This window comes from Vigna umbellata, chromosome 11, assembly GCF_029865625.1.
Source record: "Vigna umbellata cultivar VRB3 chromosome 11, Vumbellata_1.0, whole genome shotgun sequence".
Classification (NCBI taxonomy): domain Eukaryota; kingdom Viridiplantae; phylum Streptophyta; class Magnoliopsida; order Fabales; family Fabaceae; genus Vigna; species Vigna umbellata.
In genome coordinates, this window is record NC_142175.1 from 1,512,716 (window position 1) to 1,534,929 (window position 22,214).

Consider the following 22,214-nt stretch of genomic DNA (forward strand, 5'->3'; position numbering starts at 1 on the left):
CCATTGTATAAAATATTTTCCTTTTTAATGTTCACATTTTGTTTCATATTCTATCTTTATTTTTTTATATTAATTTTACCAATTTTATCTTTTAAATAATCTTTCTTTTTTAATTTAATAATTTTTTATTTGATACTTTTAAATTTAACTATTTTTTGAATTAAAAAAATTATTTATAATAAAAAAGAATTATCTATCGAATCAATAAAAATTATTATTTACAATAAAATTATAAAATTTAATTATATCTTTTTATCATAAAGCAAAGTAAACACATTTATGTGTTTCCACTAATTTTTAAATTATCTTAATTAAAAACTTAATAATAATTTTAAAAAGATATTAGAAAACCCATATTCAAATGATTACGAAAACACTATTTTTTTTGCTGCATTATTATGATAGTATAAAACCAAATCTCAGTAGAATTTCAACTCATATATATCTGCACAACGTGAAGTCAATATACGGAACCGGTAGCTGTAGCTGTGATCCTCATGCATTCATTTTTTTAATATATGCATGCTCGACGTCTACCTAATTTTCTTTTCTATATATTTATTGTATCAAAAAATCAAATAATGTTTACTCTTTTTATTTATAATTTTTCTTTGAGTTCCATCTCACACAATCTACTTTCACGTCTACCTTTATCTTATAATAAATTCACTAAAATCATGGTTAAGTCAAATGCAATCCAACCCCAAATTTCATATGGGGATAAAAATGTAAAATAATACTTTAAAATAATGTATATAGTCATTTTAACTTATGAAGTTAATTTTTTTTAACATGTTGTTCGTGTTTCATTATTACATTTGAATTTTTTATTCTATTTAACATTTATAACTTCAATATCACCTAAAAAAATGTTTAACATGTTAAACAAATTTAATATAATTGAACTAAAATAACTAAGTTTATTTATTTTAAAAGTTTGTAGATTAAATGAATTTCAATTTCGCCATCTTAGACTTTTTAGCATGAGTTAATTTATCATAGTTTTTTAATTTTATAATATAATTTCTTTATTATTAAAGAAGGTATTATATTGTTTAATTTCATTTATTTTTTATAATATTATTTTATTCTATTAGGTTTTATATTTTATCTTTTATGACCATTGCTTATCTTTTTTATAAGCAAATTTCATTATTATTTTAAAAATGTATGTAATATTCTAAATTTAAAACGGCATAGCCTTTATATTAATCATATACCCTAAATACACACAATCAAACTTTGCTCAGCCTTTTAGGATGCATTATTTTTTTATATTGTAGACCAAAAAATTGATCCTCTTAATCGAAGATTTAAGAAATATAACATGTATAAAGATATAGTTTTATTTTATACAGTAATCAAGTACTTAAATAATGATGATCTTGGGAGTAAAATTTTGTTTGAAAAATTAAACTTCATTATAGAGGTGATGAAAATAGAATCAAGTTTTGAGATATTGAATTGTCATTTAGTTGTTGGCCTAATGAATGTATACCATGTACACCAACATTAATTATTCTTTTTATAGTTGCATGTACTGAAACAATTTTTTAAAATAATACTTGTATTTATTATGTCACAGGCTAGATTAAATAGTTAGGTAATAATGAAATCTAATTCCAGATCCCGCTCAATTACTACAAGCCAACTGGCGGTATGGCTCGGTGCGTACCGTATGATTATATTATAAAATCAATTAAAATTCATATTTACAAAAAGACCCCAAATTCAATTTCGAGATTGTTTTCTGCCAGCTACTTTGAACAACAACCAATTGCCCCGCCATTTTTTCTTGACCTTTTTTTGTCCAGCTTACCATTTTCAGGCCTTTATAAATTGACATGCATGGGAATCAAAGCCACACCAATCAATAGCACAAGCAAATCTTCAAGCATGGCTCTGTTGTATTTCGCTTTGCTCATTCTGCTCTTTCTCTTTTCTCTTAAGCTCTTGTTCCAAACAAGAACATTTAGAAACCTTCCTCCAGGGCCAATTTCTTACCCTATAATCGGAAATCTCTTCCAACTCAAACAGCCTTTCCATCGCACATTCACTCAAATGTCGCAAAAATACGGTCCAGTCTTCTCTCTCTGGTTCGGTTCCCGACTCGTTGTCGTCGTTTGTTCACAATCCGCGGTGCAAGAATGCTTCACCAAAAACGACATCGTGTTGGCGAACCGACCTCACTTTCTGTTTGGAAAATACATAAGCTACAACAACAGCACCATCCTTCACTCCTCCTACGGCGACCACTGGCGCCACCTCCGCCGCATCTTGTCGTTGGAGGTTGTCTCAACGAACCGTTTAAACTCCTTCTACGAGGTCCGAAGGGACGAGATCATGAGGCTGGTGCAAAAGCTCGCTAACCTCTCATCGAACCACTTCACCAAAGTGGATCTAAAAGCCATGTGAGTTTTTATGAAGTCAAACAACTTTTTTACGTAATATGGCTAAAGCGTTCTTATATACAATTCAACATAAAATAGCCTATTCTAAGAACTTGAGATTAAATATTTTTTATTTTGAAATAAATAAACTAAAATTATACATTAAAAAAATATAATGACTACAAATGCGTTTCAACATTTTTGTATATAATTTTCTTTCTATAGTGTCTTCAGAAAGTGTAAACTGCTATTCTTATAACACTAACTAATAAATAAAAATGATTTTTTATTATTAGTATAATTTTAAGTAAATATTGGTCATGATTGAAGTTTCCTGAAGTTACATAAATATTCTCTGGTGTTTTTAATACTTGGTAATGTCACTTGTAAATAATACACAATATAATGATTTCAAATACTTAAATGAGTTATTGTAATGTGAAAAATGTGTTCTTATAATGTTTCTAAGCCATTGGCGGTTGCTCCATGCAATGACAATCAAAAGAAAGTAAGAGGTATATATATAGAATAAATAAATAAATAAGAGATGGCTATACAGTTGACAGAACTTAATAAAACATGACAAAACTAAATAAAATATGTTTTATAATTTCTAATGCTAATATCATGTAATTTAGGTTTATGGAGACCTCATTTAATACTATGATGAGAATTGTGTCTGGGAAAAGACTCTTTGGTGATGACTGTGATGTGAACGATGTCGAAAAAGCAAAAGAATTCAAACAAATCATCAAAGAGTTGGTGATATTAGCAGGAGTCAATAACCGTGGAGACTTTTTGCCTTTAGTGAGATGGTTTGATTTTGATAATTTGGAGAGGAAACTAAAAGGGATTGGTAAGAGAACCGATGCATTCTTACAAGAACTCATCGAAGAACATCGTAATGGAAATAACAATGGAAATACTATGATAGATCATCTCCTTGCTTTACAACGATCACAACCTGAACAATACACAGACCAAATCATCAAAGGACTTTCTCTGGTAATTAACTATTTCTTTAAATATGACTTTTCTCATTTTTGTGTGTAGATCTATATTATTTTTGAAAGTGATAAAAATTATCATGATAGACATAATTACCCAAATAATTAATAAAAATATGTGAATGTGAAATATATATGTCAATCATCATCACTTAATCTAAAGTGTAATTTTAAATGATAACTTTAAAACCTTTGTGAGTATTAAAACAACAAGTATATTTACTTTAGTAACAAATTTCTCATCCATTTTGTTTAGATTCAAAACAAAAAGAATAAATTTTTTTGTTATCTAGTAATTAATTTTAAAGAAACTAAGAAAGATCTTTTTCCCTTTTGTTTGTGCATTAATACTTCTTTTATTGATTTTACAGAGCTTGCTACTTGCCGGAACAGATACATCAGCTTTAACTTTAGAATGGACAATGGCTAATTTATTAAACCATCCAGAAGTTATAAAGAAGGCAAAAAAGGAAATAGACACTCATGTAGGATTTGATCGTCTTGTAGAGGAATCTGACATGTCAAAACTCCCTTACATTCAATGCATTGTTTATGAGACACTTCGATTGCATCCTGCTGCTCCAATTTGGTCACCACATTTGTCTTCAGAAGATTGTATCGTAGGAAACTATAATCTCCCAAAAGACACAATTGTGTTGGTGAATGCCTGGGCTGCTCATATGGATCCAAAAATGTGGAGTGACCCAACACACTTTAAGCCTGAAAGGTTTGAGAACGAAAATGAAGTAAATAGGTTACTTTCATTTGGGTTAGGACGAAGGGCTTGCCCTGGATCAAACTTGGCTCAACGCACAGTTGGCTTATCCATAGCCTTACTACTTCAATGTTTTGAGTGGAAACGAATTGGTAAGGAAGAAATTGATATGTCTGAAGCAAATGGAATTACTATTTCAAGAAAAAATCCATTGGAAGCTATGTGTCAACTCCATCAATCACTAGCAGTTAAGGATATGTACTGATTTATGATGTTATTTAAACAATAAATATATTCCTAATTTAAGGAAAATAAATATGTATGGAATAAAATGATTTTGTAAGAGGTTGAAGTGAACGTGTGTCTCCATTGTATTCGATATCTTTTAAGTTCTACTTTTACAATAAGTCTCTTAGTCATGTCAATTTAATTATCTTTTTACAATTCAAAGAACATATTGTCTTTGATGTTATCATTCATTAGCATATCCTACAAACTTCAATTAACATAAATCAATAACATAAAAATCACCATAATTAACAATGTGTAGACAATTTGTTTCAACTGTTCTCTCCAAAAAAATATAATTTAAAATCATTTTTATATCCAAATGTGAAAATTTGATTTTCAACTTTCAGTATTATATTATTAACAAATGTAATCTCCCAGGTTATATAGAACTGTGTAATCTAGTAGTCCACATTTTAATCTAATAAAACAGTTAGAAGAAGACTTGTAGATAAAGTCTTAAGGTTACAGTCATCCCAAAATGGTTGTAAATTTAAAACTTTAACACAATAGAGTATTTCAAAATAAACAGAACGCCTATGGATCCCAACTAGGCTAAGCAGCGGTGTCAACTCCCTCCAAGGCCTGCTCTAGAAGCACCTCATCTACCTCTGCTCACATCCAAATGGATGATCATTGCAACAAAAAACACAACACAAACAAAAGACAAACACAAGCAGAAGGGTGAGCTAGATATACAAAAATCATATTGTAACAATCACACACAACATGCAAGTTTAATTCACATATACTGGGTCACTTAACACAACTTGTTATACTTTAAACTTGACTCGTCCGGACTTAGAATGATTACCGAGCTATGACGGGTCATGCACTCTTAGTGGCCTCTACTGCTTTGCAAAGCCATTGCCAATGGGTTTCACCCTACCACACTCACGAGGTTAGTCCGTTATCACTCACCTTGGGTCATACTAGAAGCACCTAAGACTAAGACCTTCTGCTACTACTCACGACATGGTTCAATCCTCTCTACTTGAGAATAATTGACCATTGTAGTTTCAGGATAACCCCCAAGATTGAGCTTCCATGCAAATCATTCTAAAACACACCAAAGGCACCACCATGGATCTTCTCCTTGAAGATCATGGAATTACGTCCAATAACATAGGGCACCACCATGTAACCTCCCTTTGAGATCCATGGAATTACGTCCATCAACCATGCTTTTAAAACCAAATACTTTGAATCACCAATCATACCTTTGAATCACATACACTTTCACTTTAACAATATACAACATGTTTGAATCTCATCATACAATACAATATGTTCCAACTCATACTTCACAAACCATACAACATTCAACTTTATGTGAAACAATACAAAAGAGAAGATAGATAATAAAACCCTGAACGTTTCGCACAGCAAAACTGAGAGCGTTTCACACAGCGCACACTATTCGCATTGCGAATTAACTCATAGAGGTGCCATACCTCATGCCTCTCGCATAGCACACCTTAGTCGCTATGCGAGAGCTCAGACAGAGATCAACCCCCTAATAAAACTCGCTATGCGCCCCCTTCGCTCTGCGAATTAACCAAAATGCAACCCCAGACTCCTCCAGTTGCATAGCGAATAGATTCGTTATGCGAATCACCAGGCAGAGAGCAACACTCTCTAGTCATTCGCACAACGCACCATTTCTCACAGCGAATGACTAAACCGTGAGCACCCTTCTACAGGGTCTCGCTATGCGAAACCATCCGCATAGCAAGACTGCATAATTTGCAGAACGTAAGTTCTGCAAAATTATGCATTCTCACACCCTCTTACCATTTCTAGTCCAATTCCCTAACTTCTAACACCCCTAATTTGAGTTTTAATTCTGATGGTACTTATCTAACTGATTTTAAACATCCCTACCATCAATCTAAAAGGATTAAGACTCAGTTCTTGCTCTAAAACACTAAATTCAACAACTTGGAGGCCCAATTTTTAGTTATACCACTTTTAACATGTTTTTGGCCAATTTAAAGTTCCTAATAAGTCACAATTAACTTATCTGAGCTACCCAAACATCCCAATTGCACTCAAGATCACTCATGCCCAAAATCACTACCTCACTTCCTCTAATTTGCCCTAAAATACTACAATTTCACTTAACTTGCCATTTATTTAACTATAACAGATTTGTCACTCCAAACACTTTCAACATGCTCAAATTACAACATCAAGATTCATCCAAAACAATTATAAACATCACAACACAGCTTCATAGAATTCAGTTTCAGCACAAACCACACCATATACATATCAGACCAAAAATACTATTCTGGATCAACACTCAGAGTCAGATTTCAACATACATTCATATCATGCCACAAAAATAAAGAAGTATTCTAGCTTCCCTTACCTTAGAGTTTAGCAGCCCAGCTCACAAGAACGACTCAACAGTGTCGGACTCAGCAAGAACCTAGACAGCACCCTACAACCACCACATTAGTGATGAAAACGACTCTTAGAACTCAAGATTTAGCAGAGAGTGGGAAAGGGGGAACACAAGATACATGCAACCAGTAGAACTACATGTTCTAGGTTCTAAAATAGCGGAGGAGGAGGAAAGGAAACTACTTACCGGTTGGAATGAAGAACGGAGAAAGTGATCGGTTTGAAACGGAGCCCTCTACGCCGCGGGTACTGGGGCACCACTTGATCGGAAAACAAACGGCTCAGTGAAGAGATTTGGTAGAGAGAAGGTAGAGAACTTGGAAGAACTGAATTCTAGAAAGAGAGTAGGGCTTGGCTAATGAACCAGAATGTTCTAAAATGTGTTTTTAAGAAAGAAATTTTGGTTTCATTAACTTAATACCCTATCAACTTTCTAATTCAGATTTTTCAGGTTCTCACAACAAATATTATCGGCATTAAAAAACAAATAGCACAATTAAAAAAACAAAAGTATATGAATCTCCCTGTTCATTAAGTGTTTACTATATATACTTTTGAAAGATTAGACACTCTCATATTCCTTTAGATTTTAAGTGGAGCTTTTGATCAATCCATAAAAATATTAAATTTAAAGTGAAAAATGTAACAAATTCAAACTCATGAGGTCAGTAAATCAATAAATGGGTTAAGCAAAAAGAATAATGATATTAAGGATAAAAATCATCTAAACACTGTATTTAGAATTACCACTGGAAGGTTGAAAAAAAAATTGAAATTAGTCCTTTAAGAGTTTGTACCTCCCAAAACCATATTTCACGTCAAAAAAAAAATTAGGAATTGAAAGTATTAATGAATGATTCAAATGAAAGATAAAGGATTGAAGAAAATACTTAAAAATATATAACAATTTTGATTCACGTGATCTATTTCAATTCTTGCCGAACTGATTTTGTACTGAACTTGAATGTAATTCTACACATTAAAGCACATATTTTGATTCCAAAATTAATAACAATTTAAAAACTTAAAAAATGATAAAGAAAATAGATACATTAATTATCCAAATATTATTATTTAATTAATTATTATCTTAAATTTCCAAATTAATCAATGTAAATTCTTAATTATATAATCAAAGTAAATTTTCAATTAAAAACAAGAACTTTATACATTAAAAATAAAAACTTTAGCCAAAGTACATTCTTGATTAATTCGTGTTAAACACACTTAGACATTTTCCTAAAATTGAGTATATTATTCATTAATAATTGAATGACTTTAAATAGTCGTGATACTTATAATATTAAGGAAAAAAAATATCAACTATCTTAAAAATAAAATTTGCTTAATCTATCATAAAATAATTTTGTACCTAGATAAGCAATAAATCATAACTATCTATTCCTATTTTATCTCTATCAAAATCAAACTAAATATTACTAGACCCAAAACTAATAAAATAAGATTTAAACAAAATTATTAATAAAACCCTAAAATTTAAGTTTATCCCAACAAACTCCCCCATAAACTTAAATTCTTTCTTCCTTCATTCGGTTTTCCATGTGCATCATCCCACACCGGATTTGCTTCTTTCAATCAGATTTGAGTTCTTCATTTTCATTATGGCCCTCTTGTCTTTTACCTTGGTTGACCTCTTTAATGCTTTGACTGACTTTGTTATGCCCAACTTCTCAATAACCTTGACCAACTCGTTTCTAACCTTAGGCGATTTCTCAACAATCTTGGCCGACATCTTCATTGGGTTTTTCTATACATCTTCATCTTCCTCTTTGTATGGTTCAAGAACACTAGATGCTTTCTCTTCCTTTTCAAGAGTCACATTCTTTAGCTCCTCAAGCTCAACCCTTTGTTTATTCATAATTTCATTAGCTTCATCCAGAAGCCTCCCCATCCGCTGAATCTCTTCATCTTTTTGTTTGAGTTCTTTCTCCAGGTTTTCCTTCTCCACAATTGTTGCATCCTCTACCAAGATCACTTCATCCATTGTTGGGGTCGGGCTCTCCATGTCCACTGCATCCGAGCTCTTTGTCATCAACAAGATTTCACACTTTTCTTCATCTTCTTCTTCTATAAGAAGGTTTATCTCACTTTTCTTCTCAACTCGACAAAATTTAGCAATGTGATCGGATTTACCACAATTGTAGCACCTTTTTTATCTACATTCGTTTGCATAGTGTCCATACTTGCCACACTTAAAACACTCCACTCTTGACTGATCTCCTCGGCCTTTCCCTTGTCCTCGGTCACACCAATTATGTTGACTGGTTTGCTCTTCACTATTATTCTCAAAATTAAATCGGCTACATCCACCTCGTCCTCGGCTTCCTCGCCCTTTGTCGCTAAGTCCTCGACTCTAAGTAATCCGAGTTTTATTTGAGTCAAATTGTACCTGTAGTGCTTGATCATCAAGTTCAATCTGATCATCCCAACTCCTTCTCCTTTGGCTATGGGCTTCTAATGACCCAGCAAGTTCATCCACTGTGAGAACCGACAAATCCTTTGATTTTTCGATGGCACACACGATACTTTCGAAATCTTTTGTAAGGGATCTCAAAATTTTTCCCACAACCCGACTAGATGACATTTTTTCTCCGTTCATGCCGAGTTGGTTGACCACCTTCTCCACCCGAGTTATGTACTCAGTTATATGTTCTTTGGGCTCCATCTTCAACTGTTCAAAGTCTCCTCTAAGAGCTTGTATTCGGACCTGTCTAACACGATTGTCACCTTTATACGCAACCTCCAATATCTTCCAAACTTCCTTTGCTAATTTAGCATTCGCTATTTTTTCAAATCCCGACTCATCTACTGCATTGTAGAGAAAATAAAATGTTGACTCATCTCTTGCACGTGTTTTCTTCAATGTTGCCATCTGTGCCATCGTCTGATGTTCGCCCTCATTAGGTTCAACGTACCCGTCTTCCACCATATCGAAAACGTCTTGGGATCTCAATAACGCCTTCATCTTTAGGCACCAATTATCATAATTGGTTTTTCTCGTCAATTGTGGCACACTCATATCATTGACAACATTTTTCGTCTCTCTCACAAAAAAAATCAAGCCCTCACTTTCTCTCTCACGATGTTTGACTCTCTCCTCTCTCTATTTTTCTCTCTCAGTACTCAAAGCATAAAGCTCTGATACCACTGTTAAGAAAATCTCATGTTACACACACTCAGATATCAATCAGATTTGAATTGGAGTTATTCAAGCTTTTGCTACTCATATCTTGTTTTAAACATCTTCTCTCCAAGATTTTCAACTTCAGTTCATTCAACTGGTTCTTCTTTCTTTTACATGGGTTGTTAGACGATCATGCTTATCCTTTAAATACAGTACCTAATTTTCATAAAAACTAAATTACCTTTTTCAATTATCTGACTCATGCTTAAAATATAGCTCTTCAGCTCCGGAACATAGTAAACATCCCAAATCTCTCCAACTCGTTCATTCTTCTGAATATGTCGGATTGTTCCACGCCCTTTCACGGTCACCTTGGAGTCATCTTCGAAAGACATAAATTTGGCCTCCACCTTGGTGAGTTTATAAAAAAAGTTCTCGTTTCCACACATATGATTACTTGCCCTAGTATCTAAATACCACACTGAGTTGGTAGAAATCTCATTAAAAATCATTACTTTTACTTGATTAAGAAGAAAAAGACATAGATAAAACTAAATCTCAATAAGAATCAAAGGAACAAACAAATTTATTCATTTAACCTCATAATCCAATTAAGAAATTACAGCAGAATCAACTCTAGAAGCTTAGCACTCCATGGGATGTGAAAATAAAATAAAAATAAAAGAAGAGAGGGAGGAGAGGTGGGTCTATCAAAGGAGGAGGTTCATCGGGGAGATACAACACCAATGTGATTTAAGCCCAACCATATAAGAGATTGACATCACTCTATACCCAAAATCATAAGGCAATGGGTTAATGGGTCTTTCATCTTTATACAATGCTCTACTTTCTCATTTTTATCCAATGTGGGACTTAGACTCACACTTAGATCCCAACAATCTCCCCATCAAAGGTGAGTCCCTTCCACATAGGTACACTCTCCCTCCAGCGGAAGCATTCCCAATCAACCACAACCACAACCACGAGTAGCCCTTTCCAAGGGTCGTTCATCTTAACGGGACTTACTTACCTGAATACCCTTTGTTAGGAAGACTTTCGGTAAAAGGACTATTATACTTGTCTAAGTCGGTCACCAAGACTAACCATCAACTTTGATACCACAGTTGGGTCTATCAAGGAGGAGGTTCACCTAGGAGACAAAAACACCAATAACATCTAAGTCCAACCATATAAGGGATTGATATCACTCTCTACCCAAAACCTTAAGGCAATGAGTTAATGGGTCTTTTATCTTTATACAATGTGGGACTTAGACTCATACTTGGACCCTATCAAGGAGAACATGAGAGAAGAGAGAGAGGACGAAATTAGAACCCTTAAAGGAATTAGATAATGCTTTGTTTTGGGCTTTTCTATTATTATAATCTCATTTCTGATAATATAATCTCCTCCAATTATCTTCTAAATAATCGAATATCTTTAAGATATATTTCATTGTTGTGGAAATCTAAAACTATTTAAGAAGATCTTTTCTAGATTCAAAAAGATTTGAGAAATATTATCTTTTGATATTTACTTATATAGTTAAATAAGATAATTATTTAACAATATGAAATAAAATATCTTAAGATATATTTTTCCCAAATTATCTTTTATCAGAAACATTTATCAATTATAAAAGCTCTTTTTGTAGAAAAAAATAGAGAAAACTGCAAGATAGAATTTTTGTTGCATGTTCCCTCTTCATAGCTTAGAAAAAAAATTTCACTATTTTTTCATGTATTTCTTGGTTTCTTCATGCAATGCTTGGATTGTCTTCTTATGGTCTTGATTATTTGTTATTCCTTGATTTCTGTTTAGGTTTCATGAAAATTTAACCAAATTATTTTCACACTTTCATGAGCTCAACTTAGTCGCAATTGCACTAATACACCTCAAAATATTCATAGAACATTTATGTAACTAAAAAGTTATTTTTAACACGTTTTTGTATCTCATGCTAAATAAATCTAATTGTAACAAACCTTAATTAAAATATTCTTTTAAAGTACAAAAAACAATTAAGAATCTAATATTAAAGGCTAAATGAGAGCACAAATATGTCTCCATCATCGAACATGAATGTCTCCATTGTAACCAGGGTGAAAGGTAGCATACCAGTTGTGTGGACCATTTGTATCGAAGGAGCTCCCTTACTTGCTTATGTGCTTCCTTCTTGGATTGTCTTGGTCGATCCCTCTACTTGCTTGTTCAGGTTTGGCGAGCCAGGACCGCTCAACACAGAGTAATGGGTCGTTTGTTCTTAGCATGCAGCCACATGCTCGACCCTCAATGCCGCTAACTCCGCTTCGTGTCGCCTTTGCATATGTTGCATCTGACGTGTCATTTCCTTGATCAACTCCATGGGATCTCGTTTTTTGTCTAACTCTCCTAGCGTAGTAGTGCTCACATTCCTGGTGGTCAACATAGGGTTGTCTTCTACTTCCTCAGACTCCATGGTGGACGCCAAAATATTTCGATTACATGGTCGAGGTTATCTATTTGCTAAGTCCTATGTGTCCTGATGTTCACCTTTGTCACCGTTCGTCCTTCAAACCATTCGACTAAACGAAGAGGTTACTTACAAAAGGTATTTGATGCCAAAGTTAATAAAGATTCAAGTATTTTAGTAGTTAATGCGTAATAAATGTAATCACTTACCTCTTTACCTCAAACATGTATTTATAGATTCAAAATGGCTTTGGATTAATAACAGTCTAATTGTAACCCAAGTAGTACTAATGTTTTTTGTTATAAGTTAATTACTATCAAGTATAATCATTGTTAATCTATAAACTATGGCCCTTTGATCTTCGGATAATCACCGTAGTCATTCTTAATTACATGGAGCATGGACCATCTAATTCAAGGTTGACTGAATAATCATGAATATTTTTCGAAGACCAAAAACCCTCATAAGTTTTTGGAATTAAAAGAATATCATAACCATATTTTATCCGTGTGTGGTGTGGAATGCGACTTAATAAAGAAATTAATATTTAGGTAAGATGGATAAGGTTGGTTCACTTTATAAAATAACTATTATATTTTTTTAAAATTGAAAAATAATATGTTTTATATATCAAATCATTATATTTTTAATTTTAATTTTAATTTAACTACATTTAAATTTTAAAAATATATTTTATTTTTACTTGTTCTCTAAATTTACTTATTTTTAACTTTTAAAGTAAAATGGTTTGTGGGTTCGATTCGTGCTAGCCCGGAAAAACTGTATTCGGTTTAGGAAATTAAGATTGACTTAATACAAATTTTTCAAGTGGATCGTTAGCTCAAATTAAACAAAATCAGCTTAATCTTTAATAGCTCTAATTATCAAAACCAACTAAAAAAATATTGAAATGGTTCGTTAATATTAAGTTTTAGTGAGATCAAACTAAGTCAGTCTAACCCTTTAGCAACTCTGGTTACAGGAACCAACTAAAAAATTATTGGAATTGCTCATTAAGCATTAGGTAACTGTTACTAATATTTTCCATATAATTTTTAATTTTCTCGAAATAAAGCACTTTTTATATAAATTTATCGAAAAAATCGTCAAATTTCGGTGGCTCATAATTTTATAACTTTAAAAAAATATAACCCAATAATAATGTATGTTAAGAAGAGTAGCACCACTAGTACAATAAAGACTAAAGACACCGTTGTATATGTTTATAGGCATCGGTTCTACAACCGAGACATACGTGGACGAGGTAAAAAGGTTAAGCTTTATGCCTCGGTTATAGACCGAGATAAAACGAAACAGAAATATGACTCGGTTTTTAGATAACCGAGGCAATAGCGTGTGTGTTTTTTTTTCAGACTTTACTCGGTTCATTCATGCCAAACAAACTCAAGATTTCCCAATTTCAACTCAAGAATCTAAAACAAACAAGAAAACCATAACAGAAATCAAACAAGACACAGTATTACAACAATCAATGTCAAAAATCTGTCTACAGAAGTAGCAAACATCATGAACTCATACATATAAACAACCAATGTCCAAATTACAACCCCAAAAACCAAAGTGATAATTGCAACAACTAATGAGAAGAAACTCAGATGCAGAAACTCAAATGCAGAAACTCAGAAGCAGAGATGAAGATGGACTTAAGCTGAAGCGTTTTAGATCAAATTTTTTCCTCTTCGCACATGGGTTTCTCTGTTCTTCCCCAACAGAAGCATCTCCGACCACCACCATCTACCCCACGAAGGTTGCCAGCATCCACCATCATTGACTTCCTCTGCTCCCCCTCCGTCGTCCCCACCCTCCTCGCCACCGTCACTGACTTCCTCTGCTCCCCCTCTGTCGTCCCCACGAAGCTTGCCAGCATATCTTCTGTCGTCCCCACCCTCCTCGCCACCGTCACTGACTTCCTCTGCTTCCCCTCCTTCCACGAATCCTCCGTCCTCGGGTGGTTCTCCGCTTGTCACAGATCTGCCATCCGCCCCTCCATGCGCGCAGATCTACTCTACGCCCCTCCATGTGCCCAGATCTGCCCTCCGCCCCTCCATGCGCCCAGATCTGCCCTTTGTTACCTCCCTCCGTCACCTCCCTCTGTCACCGCTGCGTCCTCGTCGTCGTTGCGTTCTCGTCGCCGCATCCTCGCCGCCGCTACGTCCTCGTCGCTGTTGCGTCTTCGTCTCTGTGTCCTCGTTGTTGCGTCCTCGTTGTCGCCGCGTCCACCGTCGGTGCTGCCTCACCGCGTCCACCGTCGTCGCACATCACACATCGAAGGAGGAGAATATCGTGAGGCGGAGAAGAGGCGGATAAGAGGATAGGTGCTTTGGGGAAATGATTAGGCTATCTAGGTTTTCCCCGATTTAAAGCCCAATATGCCTCGGGTCTATGCCAACCGAGGCCGATTTAAAGCCCAATATGCCTCAGGTCCATGCCAACCGAGGCTGTATCTTTTCTACGTGAGGGTTATGCCTCGGTTCACTCTAATAACCGAACCAGTATTATTTTTAGACACTGGTTGCTTAACAACCGAGGCATATAATGCTTTTAAAACTACGAGACTGCTACCGCGTTTTGATATGCTTCGGTTCAGTAAAAACCGAGTCATAATGTACGAGTTAAAAACGTCATTTTTTACTAGTGCACCCTTATTACACTTTTAGTAGCCTAAAACGGCAAGACAAAGTTTAGAATGACATGCAAGAGGTGTTTAAGATAACATTGGTCAAAAACAGTGGTTTAAATAGCCGGTTGCATATAGGTGGTAGACCATAGAAATCCTTCTATAATATTACATTTCTTTATATTAAAATAGAAAATTAATTTTTACCATTAATATTTGAATTTCGATTTTTACAAACACTGCGTAAATACATTTGCAAGATTATCTATGTCACTTTCACAATCCTAACATTTCCACACTCAACGAGTTCTAGTCTATCATCTAAATGTTTGTCCATCCCAAAATCTTTCTTAGAGATTAATTTTTTTCTTTGACTTGTTCTTCTTCCATGACACATTGTCGTTGTCAACCTTTTATACCTCCCATAGCTTCTCTCAAGATTTTAGAATTTGAATATTTTATCTTTTCAAACTTGTGTAAGATTGGTCATCCACCCTAAGTTTAAGTTAGTGTTGAGTCTCATAGGTGTAACATTACAATTTTGATAGTGTTCAGTTACTATAAGATTCATCACATTTTTAACTCGATGAAAACATATAAAATGTTATTATAGTTATCCAGATATAACATATAATAGTAAAATACACACACGATCCTATACTATAAAGAGATATACTATAATGAACAAAAAGTATAATATAGTATATACAAAACAAAAAAAGAAACAATGAAACGTCCGACTCTAAGCCTCAACCCCATCAGCTAGCACTTTCTCACTAGAAATATCTTCTTCTCTCACACCATTAAGGAGATCATTGTCAAAGAGAAAATAACACACACACACACACAGACAAAGATAGAACGGTAAGCTAAAGTACCAAAGAACATTCATACAATTTAAATCATTAATATCTCAATAATTGTTCAAATCAAACAATACAAAAATAAACATATCAACTCTAGACTTCGACCATCCGGATACTTGTATTGATGTTGGACTCATGAGGGATCTACCCTATGTGTGGTGAAAAAACTCGCCCACATCAAACTACCACACACCAAGGTTAATTAGTCAAACATCTATGGCCAAACCTCCCGCCCGACGAATTATAGGGAAAAGAGGTCTAAACCTGCAGGGGAAAACTTGTGCTTAGTGCCGCAGAATACCGCTCAGCTCCTAGAAACCAATGACTCATTGACTTGAGCAGTTCTTAATGCCCAAAAGCATCGGTCAACGCCCAAGAATTAGAGGCTCATTGTTTTTTGGCGCTCAGCACTATTTCAGAGATGTTCAATGCTATACCAAAAACCAACAACTTCATTTTTGTGAACTAGAGAACTAGGAACCTGTTCAGATAACCAAATTGGTATTTTTGACTCAATGAAGAGTTCTAAAATAGGTTTTGATGTCAGATTGAACACAAATTCCCTCAATTGATTCAGAATCCCCTATTCTATAATTCAAAACCAAACCAATAGGTTTTGAAGAGTTCTAAAATAGGTTTTGATGTTAGATTTCACATATTTCAAATCAAATTTTGATGAATTAAATGACTAACCAAGTCCTAATTGACACAAAAATAAACTCAAAACATCAGGTTCCCTCCTAAATCAATTCCGCTGGAATTTCACCTGTTAAAACCCAAAATTTTAGGCCAAGCACTAGTTGCTTCTCGAACCTATTATCAAACTAAAGTTCAATAACTAATTGATCAACCAAACCAGCAACCTATCATCCATAGATCATCAATAATTAAGCATAATTCAACAAGAAATCATAACAAGTTTCTTCCAATATCAAACAACACACATTTATATCAAATTCAAGCAATTATACCATAGCACAACAAAATCTCGAATGACCTTAATCTCTAAATCAAACTCAAGCATACCAACTTAGATTATCAAGACACTAAAATAATAGAAGTATTTAGTTCCCCTTACCTAATAAGAGCTTAAACAGCTCACAAAGAACCTAAAACTGCTTCCTCAACTCATAATTCTATGTGCAACAAACCACGAAATCATGATTAGAGTATGTGGTTAGAACCACTAATCAACATATAACCTAATGAAAAACTTAGATGACACATGCATTATAAAACTGCTCACATGCATTAAAAAAACGGGAAAATTGGATAAAATAACATAAACTAACTTTCTCTTTTATAAGAATTATTCGGCTAAACTAGAAGATCTTGCCAAAGTGATCACTTTGGCACCCTTTGATCTTCAAAGAGATGATCCAAGAGGTAAAAAATCTAAAAAGAAGAGAAAGCTATAGAGAAATATGTTTTCAGACAAATGATATGACTTAAAATAATAAAACTCGTCTTATAAAATTTTTATTTATATTTTAAACTTTTAACATTAAAATATTCAAGTCTCGTTACTTATACCATGTTACTAATTATAAAAGGCAATTTTTATATAATCTTACAATAGTATGCATAAACATACTTAAAGGGTATACTAAAAAATGCTTAATAACTTCAAACTTCAATTTATGAAACTTATCAAGTACATAGTAATCACAATTCAACTACTTAAATCTATCATCTCTTAAAAAACATATTAAACAACAAAATATTTCTCTTGATCTCGATCAGCGTCAGAAGGGGAGACACCTCTTAAGGATATTCTGACAATCAATTTAGTAAAGGTTCAAGTTGAGAGATTAAAGTATCACTAGTTTGTCAAGAAAGCTAACCTTTTGGCCTTACCTCTTTCCCTATTTATAGGAACAACTCGTGGGTTTTATATTGTTGAGGGATTAAGAAACGTTCAATCTCGACTTAACTTTGTTTTACCTTGTTTAATCATCATTAACACTTATTTTGATTAACGTTCTTCTAAGGCTGGGCCGAGGATCATTCGACAGTATATCAACCACCTGGTATCAAGCGAGGGATTAGACAAGGTTATCAAGCTCTTTATCAGCTCCATATCATCCAACAACAATTCTCTCATTCACCACTGCTTTAAATGTCTTTCTTAGTTTTTGTCTTTAAAAACATTGTCAATTGTTAGTTAATCAAGTGAACATATTTAAAATAGTTGATACATAATCAAAGAGATTTAAATTTGACAAGTTATAATTTCAACAATAACTCCAACTTAAAACAATAAAATAATAAATTAAGATTTTTCTATTATTTATCTTTATCCAATTCTCAACCGCACTTAAATTTCCCACCTTAATATTACTATTATTATAGTTACACAATCCAATCTTTTATATGATGTCCCAGAAAGTAATATATCAGTAATTACATATCTTATTATTCGTACCAAATACGTCTTTATGTCAAGAGTTTCTACAGGAAAAAGTTTCTTAAAGTGACCACAATGGATAAGAATGTAGAGGACAATGAGTCATAAAGCACGCTATTCCTATTTGATTATTAACACATATTTCCGTAGGAACTGCTCTTTTAATCTCTGAAAAGCATCTATGTTTGTCATCTTTCTACAAATTACAAAATTAAAAGAATTTGATTTTTATATAAAAGTATATTTTATATTTTATTTTACATTATTTACAATATTTCATATAAATTATTGTATATGTAACATTTATTTTTTAATAATGGAGACTTTATGTCTTTTTTTTTCTCGTGTCTATTATTCGGATGAGTGATCACAAATTGCCCATTAATTTTTTGTTTTTATTATTTTGCATAATTATTCGAAAAACTTTTTTTTTATATCAATACTTATAAAAATAAAATATAAATTTTTTTTAATTAAAATTAACTCAAACACAAATTAAAAAAATGCAGAGAAATTATATAAAATAACTTTTCCAAGTAATATATAAGTCAAATAGGTCAATCTTAATTAATAAACAAGTCAATTTTAATTTTCTATTGTAGAAATGGTTAAATAAACTCTTCCAAAAAGTCTAAAGTTCATTTTCATGGCGTTTAATTTCCATCTTTGGCTGTTTTCATTCTTTTCCTGGCTTTATTAAATTTATTTTTTTTTTATTTTTTAATGCTTAGAGTGTTGCATGTCTAAGTGGTATCACTGTGGTTCTGCATTATATAGCTGAGGATACTTTCTGCACGTCATTTTCTCGAACAACTCAAATAAATTGTCATTGCATAAGAATTTCCTTTAAAATTTGCACCACAAACTCAAGATTTCAGATCTTGATATCACTGGGTGGTTTGTGTGTAATTGGAATATATAGAATATAGGATTATCCAATGCAACTTAGTTTTTGTACCGGTCATTCTTACGTGTTTGATCAAACGGTCATTAATTGACCAATTAAAAGATCAGCACCTAAATTGCATAATCTTCGTATAGATCGATAATTATCACTATTATCTTAAAGTAAAGAAAGAATCGATATTCGATATGTAAAGAGAAAAATAGAAGTGGTGAAAATGATCCGAAAGGCCCACTATTTTTATAGACATGAGGACCACTAGGCAGATTGACCTGAATTGTTAGATCTCAAGGATCCAACGGTTCACAGTACGCGACGGTTAATTTCCAAGAGTGTGAGAAATTAATAAACGACATCATCTAAGTAACAATTATAACTCTTCTTTCAAACAGAAAAATGATGCCAACCGATCTAACACATACGATTCTCGGTCGTCGTTGAGCAAACCACGCCTCCCGACTAGTCTAGAAATTTTGAATATGAATAAATCCTTCGTCTTTCAAAGATAAACTTGGGTTCGAAACATGGTTATTAAACTCTCGAGTTAATTCGTAAACTACTACGAGTTTACGTTTTCAGACATAGTTTCCAAGTTAACTCACGAGTAAACTCTTTTCTATGTAAACTCGGTGTTTCGGTGTACATTTTCCTGCGTGTCTTTACTGTTCTTGGCTGTCTGGGTTGCTTGCTGATCTTCAATTGTTGTTCTTCATACTCGCCAAAGGAGAGGAGGTACCTGCAAAGATACTCCGACGCTCAAGTCAGATATCAATTATGGAGCTGAAGCTCTCAGGAGAATGATTATGATACTGCTCTGAAATATTATTCAGGATCTCTAGAGCATAAAGAGAACGTACCTAGACTTTGGTCCTGTCACTGTATTTATAAGCAAAATAAAAATAACCACCTTACCTAAAAATGTGGCTAGTGGCTTTTGACAAATATCTTAACTGTCTAAAATATCTAAGATATTTATGTTATTACATAAATATCCTTACTACATAACATGCCCCCCAAGTCCGAGTTAACCGTTCCGTTTTATGAACGTGGTAACTATAGGACTTATGAGTTTGAGGGAGGCTGTCTTTGCTGTAATTAGAGAGCGTGTGCAAGTGAGGAATTTGATGGACCAAAAGGAGGCGAAGATGAACGGCAAAAAGCTGGAGCAAATGAGGCCGAACGTGAGGATACGTATGACCGAGCGATAGAGGTCGAATGGTATGCGAGGCCGATCATGAGGACTGTTACATAGGTCGAGCGGTCGAGTGGCATGTGAGACTGAGTGGTTGAAAGCAAAGGGAAGTCGAACAGCCGACTGTCTTGAACGCTCGTACGCATGGGTTGTCGAGCGCTGAAAACCAAAAGGTTGAACAAATTTGGGGCCGAACGGCCAATTTCTTGAGCGCTCGTAAACATGGACTGCCGAGCGCTCGTTGATGTGAATTGACGAGCGGCTCTTGAACGCTCGTTAAAATGGAATGTCCAGCGAAGTTTGGACGCTCGTTGTTTGTCGAGCGTTGAGGCCGAACGCTGACTGAGTGGACGCTCGTTAACAATTGAATGTCGAGCGTTGAGGCCGAACGCTGATTGAGTGGACGCTCGTTAACAATTGAATGTGGAGCGTTGAGGCCGAACGACTGAACGAGTGGACGCTCGTTGACAATTGAATGTCGAGCGTTGAAAGACAGAATCTTTGAAAAGTTGATGTTCTTGGGTGAACATAAGCTAGGCTATGGGGATGGTCCCCTAGGTTTGATGGTCTGGGTGTTATAGGGCGAACATCTACCAGCGGGAGTGTGTCCCTTTGTTTGATGCTCCTGGGTGTTCTAGGGCGAACATCTACCAGTGGGAGTGTATCTCGAATGTACTGGGTGTTCTTGGGCGAACAGTGACCCATGGGAGTGTATCCCGTAGAACGCTCGTGGACATGGTTTGTCGAGCGGTTGATGTTTTGGGTGTTCTTGGGCGAACAACTACCAGCGGGAGTGTGTCCCTTTGTTCAATGCACCTGGGTGTTCTAGGGCGAACATCTACCAGCGGGAGTGTGTCCCTTTGTTCAATGCACCTGGGTGTTCTAGGGCGAACATCTACCAGCGGGAGTGTGTCCCTTTATGTACCTGGGTGTTCTTGGGCGAACATCTACCAGGTTGAGAAGTGCTTCAGGATTTATGCACCTGGGTGTTCTTGGGCGAACATCTACCAGGTTGAGAAGTGATTCAGGATGGACGGCTCTCAGGTGTCCGCTTTTATGTACAAGAGACGATTATCTGCATTGTAAGAAATAATATTGAGTATATAAGTGAGACCATTTGGTCAAATTGCAAACCTGGTGACCGAACGTTCATTAGGCCGAATGCTGCACGCTTGAGGCCGTACGTCAAAAAGATGAAGTGACCGAATGCTTCCTGCGGAAATAGCCGAACGTTAATGAAGTGATTGGCCGAACGGTTGCTGCCAAGATGCCGAACGTTAATGAGGCCGAATGCGGGAGCGCTCGTATTGAAGAATGGTCGAGCGGTAGAGACCGAACGTGAGGACGAGCGGTTGAACGTTCGTCCACACTGAGTGTCGAGTGTTAGCGCTCAAATCCGAAGGGAGGACGAACGTTACTTATTCGAGTGGGCGAACGCTGAGGAACCGAGCTGACGAACGTTGGTGACGAGTTGGCGAACATTGAGGACGGAGTCGATGAATGTTGAGGATGGTTTGAACGTTCGTCCCATTGCGTGTCGAGCGGTTTTCTGAGCGCTCGTTGATATGGACGTGACGAGCGCTCCCTGAAATGGACTGACGAGCGATGTACTGTTTGAACGCTCGTCCACATATAGTGTGTAGCGTTCCCATCCTAAGAGCGAGGACGAACGGTGGAGTGATCGAGTGACCGAACGCCAAGAGGCCGATCATGAGTGTACGCGCTCGTGTGCGAGTATCAGGTTTAGTCGAATGGGCGAACGCTTGTGGACCCGAGTGGACGCACGGTTCAGACAGAGTTA

At 35.0% G+C, this 22,214-nt stretch overlaps 1 protein-coding gene across 1 annotated transcript; it reads left to right on the top strand.

The window, feature by feature from the left end:
• Positions 1–1,847: 1,847 nt before the first annotated feature.
• Positions 1,848–4,490, top strand: LOC148190725 (cytochrome P450 81E8-like). Its single transcript, XM_088101520.1, has 3 exons — positions 1,848–2,411; positions 3,029–3,395; positions 3,769–4,490. Exons 1-3 carry the CDS (start codon positions 1,849–1,851, stop codon positions 4,375–4,377), a joined length of 1,539 nt encoding a protein of 512 aa, XP_087957646.1. The 5' UTR covers position 1,848; the 3' UTR covers positions 4,378–4,490.
• The last annotated feature ends 17,724 nt before the right edge of the window (positions 4,491–22,214 follow it).